This window comes from Nicotiana attenuata, chromosome 6, assembly GCF_001879085.1.
Source record: "Nicotiana attenuata strain UT chromosome 6, NIATTr2, whole genome shotgun sequence".
NCBI lineage: Eukaryota > Viridiplantae > Streptophyta > Magnoliopsida > Solanales > Solanaceae > Nicotiana > Nicotiana attenuata.
In genome coordinates, this window is record NC_031994.1 from 39626182 (window position 1) to 39634386 (window position 8205).

The 8205-nt window shown below is 33.7% G+C and overlaps 1 protein-coding gene across 1 annotated transcript; it reads right to left on the minus strand.

Annotated features, from left to right (window-relative positions):
* LOC109228240 (transcription factor MYB48-like) lies at positions 3273-5086 on the minus strand. Its single transcript, XM_019393399.1, has 3 exons — positions 4887-5086; positions 4657-4786; positions 3273-4171 (listed from the first exon to the last, which is right to left on the minus strand). The coding sequence occupies exons 1-3, from the start codon at positions 4999-5001 to the stop codon at positions 3658-3660; spliced, it is 759 nt and encodes a 252-aa protein (XP_019248944.1). The 5' UTR covers positions 5002-5086; the 3' UTR covers positions 3273-3657.

The following is an 8205-nucleotide window of genomic DNA, read 5'->3' on the forward strand; positions in this document are numbered from 1 at the left end:
CCGTTTAGGACTCGAGATGCAGGCACAATTTGGTCCTGCAGGCCGAGCTACTCTACGACCCTCAATCTGATTATGTTTGCTGAGCAACCTGGATCTACTAGAACACGTTTAACTTGAAATTTATTTAACAAAATAAAAATTACTAGGACGTCGTTGTGCGGCTGAGAAATGCCTTTCGCTTCTTCGTCATTGAACGATAAGATGCCTTCGGGAACATAATCCCGAGTCCGCTTTTCTCTGATGATCAACACCTTGGTACATTTGAATATAGGCCCTTGCGGGCGTCGACCCCGCCGACGATCATGTGAATAACATGCTGAAACTTTTCCTGCTCGTTCTTTCTATTGGCGTCTATTTCTCTGATGTGATTCTTAGCTCGATCACTAAGGAACTATCAAAGGTGGCCCTCGTTGAACAATCGAGCTACCTCCTCCCTTAGATGTCTGCAGTCTTCGGTCCTATGGCCATGTGCCATGATATTTACACATCAAGTTTGGGTTCCTCTGAGAAAAATCTGTCTGTATAGGTCTGGGCCATGTTGTGTCTTTGATCCTTCCATAGTACCCAAATTCTACCCCCTGGATGGTAGTTAAGATTTGTGCTGAATGACCAGCCATTACAAATGTTAAGAGTAGCTGATGATGCTTTATACCTCTTAACCTTTGTCTCCAAAAACCCAAATAGGCCAACTTTAGAGTTGTGCAGAAATAAATTCATCTCTTTCTACTTGTCTTGCCTATTTAGGCCCCTGGCAAGCCTGTTCTGTCCATTAGGTGGATGGGCTCCCCCACCCCTCACATTACTTGGCCCTGTTCCACTTTTCAGTTGTGCTTCTCTATTGTTAGTAGCCTCCACTATTGTACTCCTTGTGTGCTGCGTTACTTGCCCTCTATTGTACTGCTAGTGTTTCTTCTTTCCTCCTCTGGTATGTCATTATGATTTCTCTTATTCACCATCTCTTCATTAGCTTCTGGTTTCTCAGGTTGCTCCTCCAAAGTAGCAAATGAGTTCCTCAATGTGGTGATAGCAGCTTGTTGGGCTACTCCTTGCTTGGTCTTCCTCATCTCATCTTGCACTTCCTTCGTGCCTTCTCCTTTTTTCATTTCCATTTGAACTTTGCCATTTATAGGTTTCCATGCTTGTGTTGTCTGGTTCGTTTGTGCATTTGTTTGTAGTTTCCTACAGTGCGCCTTGATGTGTCCATAGTTTCTGCGATGATCACACATTGTTGGCTTCCATTCATACTCTGCTGTCTGTTCTATTATTTGCCCAAGTTCATTCTCAAACATTATTGTCTCTGGATATGTTTTATTCATTGGAACTTCCACCATCACCCTAGCATACATTAATTTCTCCTTCCTTGTAGTTGGAGTATCAGCTTTTATAGGCTTACCTACTAATCCTGTAATTTTGGTCAAAGCAGCTTGACCCCAGTACTTGAGATCCAGTCCCACAAGCCGGATCCAAATTGGAACCTGCTCCACCATTATTTTACTCATTTCCATCCCTGGCTTCCATGGCTTCACCACCACTGGTTTTCTATCAAAATTTTGGGTTCCCCCTTCAATTGCTTTTGTTCTTCCTTCTATAATGTGAAATCTTACCATAAACACCCCTTTGTTCGTTTCAGCCACCTTATCTAGCCCTAAGTAACCCCATATTCTATTGAAATACCCCTCTATTACAGTTAGAGGGGGATTTGATCCGAAAACATAGCACACTACTGCAGACTGCCAATACTCAATTTCCTCCTGCACATCTGCCAAAGTGATTTTGACATTTGCAGAAGTTTCCCCTTCCCTTTCTAAATCAAAGCCCTCGTTGATAGTCACTTTTCCCACTACACTACTCCATGATTTAGGATTTAGGTTTTGAGCAATACCTAATTCACTTTGGGATTTTCCTTCATTTTCAACCTGATCAGCCCAGGAATTCGTCCCTGAGCTCTGTGCATATTTTTGGTTGCTTGTCGCCATTGTGTTTGTCAATTGCTTGTTTGCCATCGAAGTCACCATGATTGACGATCCAGCCATGGGTGTTTGCTTCAGTTCCAGTGGTATTATGCCTTGTATCACATTCAGACTTCTAGTTTTCTTTGCATCTTCCGATTGGGGAACATTTCTCCTAGTCATATTCTCCTGTTGGTTTACACTTTCGTCGTGCCCTTGCCCTCCAGTCCGTGGCTTCTTCGCCATTCAGTCTTAGCTGAGAGAAGCTCTCATTCTAGAGAGAGAGAAAGCCTTTTTTATCCTTATATTGTATTGCCCCTAAAATGTTGTGTCCACCACTTCTAATGCGACACTAGTCCTTCATATATACTAACCATTTTGAAAAAAGTTGACAAGTACTACAAAGTTTCTCCATCCACTAACTGAAACAAAAAAACTTTATTTCAGATTTTTTATGAATAATTGTGCGGTAAGGGCAGCTACGTGTTCTTTTAGGGACTATTCCCTTTTTCGAGTCAGTATATTATAAAGAAATAAATATTTGGGTGCTGCACAAGATTTTGTATTTATCTTGATTTGAGAATATTTTTCATTAATGGAAATCGTTTTCTGGGGACGGGGTTCTTTTTGATGATCCTATCGTGGTTTTCAAGTTGCAACTCTTATGTTAACTTACATATAACAATATTAAGCTCTTGCAGCTTATTAAAAAGTCAGAATTTAAAATTTATGGATTCGAAATTTTCTTATTTAAATTACTCTAAATATTAAATAAATAATTTGTACATGTATATTCAACGAATTTCTAAAGACGAATACGATATCTATATCAAAACTATTGGACTGGGCCGGACCCTTAACCTAAGCTCTAGCGGTCAGCCCATGATTAGAAACATTTGGAAGATCAAACTTCTCTCATTGGCAAAGCTCCTAACTAATAAGCTTGCAGAATAGTTGATGTTTTTTATGCTATAAAATTAGATTTAAGTAATGTTATTCTTTGTTTAGAAATATAATCGTGATAGTAGATATATTAGTTATCATTTTTACCAAGTAATTAAGTAGTAGAGAAATATTTATCATCGTAATTCACCCGTAATTACCTTATAAGTAAATTAATTGTTTAAATTTTTTTATAATGTGAGTACATAAGACTTGCACTCTTTAAAATTTTCACAGTTTTGTAGGCTTCGTGATTTTTCCCTCTTTATCAAGCTAGATCATTTTATTTGAAGAAAAGAACTTAATAATAAAGAAAGCTACATAACTTTTAAGTAGTTGTAACTCACATAATGAAGATCTAGTTACACAGAAATAGGCATATGACTCTCATTAATTATATAACTAAGCATCAGATGATACAATATCTCAGTTACAAACACTGCCGATCATAATACAGACTACCTTCTTATTTAGGGACTGACACCAATATTTCTATTTACAAAGTTAGATCTAAACTTTTCTCATAAATCCTACACCAACTTTAAAATAAATTACGTTCTAATAAAGAGTCTAAGTTTTATGTACTGACAGTGTATACGTTCTTTTTACACTATCGGTCAACTTAACCTACAATAAGATGATGGTAACTCTTTCATATCAAACCTGATATATAACATGTTATAACTGGTTAAATTGAACTGATACCGTAAAAATTCTTTCCACTGTCAGCATATTTAACTTAAATTCTCAAATGAATAACCCCTTGTTAGCCAGTAAAAAATGTGTTATCCTGGTTGTCCAAGCAATAAAACTGAGGAAACATCTTAGTTTCTTCTTCATCAGTCATCCATAGAGTACTATCTGTGCAATATTCCCACATAGTTGATGGCAAAATTGGTTTATTTTTTGTCTCATTTTCTTCTGATAATAATTCAATATCATTCCAAATTTCATCCATAGAGTACACCTTCACGCTTTTCCCTTTCTCTTGATCACCAACTTCCTTTTTCCCTGCATTTTGCAAACTACTTTGTTCATGCACGCCCAACAATCCACCAGTATCGTAGAAGTTTCTTTCGTTGTTTTCGGTAATGGGCATAAAGTCCACATCAGGACTGTTGGAAGAGAAATAAGATGAACAGTTGGAGAAAGATGAAGATGGAGAAATAGAAGCCTTGTTTTTCCTGTCATCTTGAGCCTTCTTCCTCATGTGAGTTCTCCAGTAATTCTTGATTTCATTGTCAGTTCTCCCTGGTAATTTCCTTGCAATTCTTGACCATCTGACACACGACCAAGAAATTAAAATTATATGGTAACTCAAACAATAATACATAATAAGATTTAATAACGAACGGAACCAAATATTCTAATATGGAATTGAAAAAAATTCAAGAATAAAATTTTTGAGTCACCTTTGCCATTATATTAGAAGCTTCCCTTACGTTAAAGAGGTTTAAAAAAAATTTATTTATATAAAAGAATTTTTTGTTACACTACTATTTGTGCCCTGATAGCGGATTTTGATAGTTCGAATAGATTCAAATTTATATGTTCGAAAAATAATTGTAGTCTGAATCAAAACATATATTTTTAAAACTCACTCATCATTTAACTCAGAATCAACAACATTTAAGTTCTGAATTTGCCGTTGTATTAAAATTCATCATATTAGGGAGCGTACACTCTACCCACTAGTAGGATTTTTACTAGGCTGTTGTTGTCGTTTGTTGTTAATATTAGGGAAGAAGTTGAAAAGTACTCAAACCTATTTCCCCATTTGGAGTGGAGTTCAAGAATAAGGCGTTCTTCTTGAGGAGTCATCTTGCCACGTTTAAGACCAGGATGCAAGTAATTTAACCAACGTAACCTGCAACTCTTTCCTGTTCTTTTCAAACCTAATAAATATTAAGGGTTAGAAATTGCTCCAAGAAAAAAGGATTTCATGTCCTAAATAAGATTACCTATTATATGAGTCTCCCTCCAACCTTTAAAAACCTGAAACTTTGGCCAAGAAATCCCATCGTCGATCTCCAAATAAGTTCACATAAAATGCTAGCTGAAGATCTTCTTGTTCACTCCATGGACCTTTTCTTGCTTCCTCTTGCGCCATTTTTAGCTCTTTTTTCTGCTTGCTTCTCCCTCTTTTGAAGGACTATGGACTCTCTAGCTTTACCTTTTTCTGAGTCACCTAATTAGTTGGTGCATAGGATTGTGCTAATGAGTGATATTTATACTTGAAATAATTGGCTTGACATGTGTGACACCAAGGGATGTGAGGATGGGGTTTTATGTTTCTCTTTTTCTTTTTCGGAATCCGAACTCTAAAGACTCGACTAATCCAGATTTGTACCAAGCAAGCACACTAGCTAATGGAATAAAACACTCTACATAAAGGTTCTCCGTTCAAGGCTCGTGCACGTAACGGAGGCTGATCTAATATTTAAACTTGATTGAGTCAACATTTAAGGTTCTTATTACCAATAAATTTATTTGTGCTTTTGAAAATTAGGGATTAGAGTTAAATATAATTTGTCGAAATCTAGAGCTTTTTCACACTTATATTTATGTTTGATATCAAAAGTATATGAATAGTATGCTCCATCTATATCTGATTAATATCGTAGTAATTAATCTCAATCATCCCATCACATTCTGGTATTTATAAAATAAAAATAAAAAATAATTAGACTCCATTAAAGAATAGAAGTGTAATATTCACTTTATAAGTGGTGTGCGCGTGCTCATTATGGTGGAAGAAACCAATGTTGCATATGATGTAAGCCATTAAGAGGAAAGAGCGTAAGTGATGATAAATTTAGATAAGAGATTGATATGTTGATGCAACTCTCATAACCAGCCGTCCATTTCACTGTAAATTGCATTCCTTGTTGGAATTTGTCTTTATAGTGACTTACCATCTCTAGGAAAATTTAAATAATTAAATAGACGTGTGGAATGCACAAGTTATGCCTACTCGAATAATTTTTTTAATATGCGAATCCATTAGTAAAGGTACAAGTGGCAAATAGTGGGTTGCATCAAATTTGGGCGGGATAAACAAGTCAAATCAATAAATTAGACAGTTGTGATTCAATATTTTCAAAATGAATCGAGCCAAAATTGATCAAATAATGAGTTGTTATCTAACCCGCTCAGGTAAGGGTATTTAAATCGAACCGAAAAATCGCACTAAATCGAAAAGTCAAACCAACCCGATTAAAGAACCCGATTAGGTTTGGTTTGATTTGATTTGGTATTGAGTAAAAAACCCCGAACCAAACCAGCATATAAATATATATTTTTTATATATGTTTTTAAGACTTTATATAGAATTTTTTTTAAAAAATATACTAGAAATATTTGGGATCTTTTCATGAAATGGAATATTTAATATAACTATGAAGTGCATTCATTTTTATTTACTTTAAATAATGCGTTGTAGCACTTTCTTATGCATCAATCATCTATTTGTTCTTCCATATTCATATATAAAGATTACTTATATTATATCTTTTTCGAATTTGAAATAGTATTTCGATAATTTAAATTTAAATAGAACATATCATTATTTAGGTATCATATTGATTTTTATGTTTAATCATTAAATTCGATTAACCTTGAAAGCGTACATCAGCAAAAAATTATTGTTAGATAACTAAGAAAATAACTATCATGTGTTACTAAAATAATCTCCCATAAGAATATTTTAATATATCATATATTTGTCAATTTTTTTAATTTTTACTAAACATATATTCACTTATCAAAATTTTATCTGTAATATTAACAAAGTAAGATTGAAATAATATTCATGTAGCAAAAATCTGAAAAATCCCCGACAAAACCGAACCAATCTAAACCGAAATAGTTGATTTGGTTTGATTTTGATAAAAATCGAACCAACCCGATCCGTATACACCCCTACGCTCGGGCGGCATGAGCCAACTCCCATTGTTTCATTTCGTGGTTTGGGAAAAAAATATAAAAACTAATACTCCCTTTGTCCATTTTTTGATAATTTTTTTTTAGTTTGTTCCAAAAATAACAATCTTCTATATTTAAAAAAAACGTTAAACTTCTAATCTTTCATTAATGAGATGATTAGAACTTAGATCACATACTTCAAAAATCTTTCATTCTTTCTTACTTAAATTTCGGTCAACACCGTCATATAAATTTGGATGAATGAAATTAATACATAATTTTCTTGAATAATTAACTAAGTATTTTCAAGTTTATATATATATANNNNTATATATATATATATATATATATATATATATATATATATATATATATATATATATATATATATATATATATATATATATATATATATTATAAGTGTGAAGTCCTTAGTGTGATGTTAAAAGACCAAAATATCCAAATAAAAGTGAATGACATTTATGCCCTTCAATAAAGAGCTATGTATTTCTATAACATCTTTGTACAAAGCTGTAATTATACATTAAAATAAAGATTAAAAAAAGTTAAATTAGAAAAAAGAACTTCTATTTGTTACTCTTGAGACTTGAAGAAAAGAATTCGAAGAGTCGTAACGAATTCAATGGAAATTATAGGTTAGATTCATTACAAACTGAAAAGTTTTTCTGTGTGTCACTCTTAATTGCTATTTAATGGTGGATAAAAATATAAATATCTCAAAAGGGGAGTTATGTTGAGGAAAGTGACGATTTAACAGTATCTCTTTGCAGTATGTCTTCTTATTCATTAGGTATGTTATAGTTGCATCCGTTTCATACAGATGAAAACCTTGAGATTATTCGTTCGTTGGCTTATCTATATATTTCATAACCTAGAGATTTTCGTACAGTTGTATATTATGTTTATCTAGATAGTACTCAATATTTATATTATATCATACCATCATGTAATGAATGCCCTACAATTTTTGTTGAGCCATGCAGGTTGTAGTTTATGTCTAATATCTATAATTTAGTTCGTCGATTTTTGGGTTGGTAGGTGTTTCTCATGGCAGATGTGTTGTGCAATTATCACTAGGGGTGTTTATGGTTCAGTTTGGATCGGTTTTTCCCTAAAAAGAAACCAAACCAAGTAAGTCGGTTTTTCAAATATTAGAACCAAACCAAACCAATTAAGTCGGTTTTTTCTTGATTCGATTTTTGTCGGGTTTTGTCGGTTTTTCGGTTTTTTCGGTTATTTATCGGTTTTTTCTTAAATATAAGACATACACTACCAAACACATATTTCGGCGACCGCATTTTCAACGTAACACTATCAAATCAATTGTCCTTTGAGAAATCTATTATTTACCAAGATATATTGATGATAA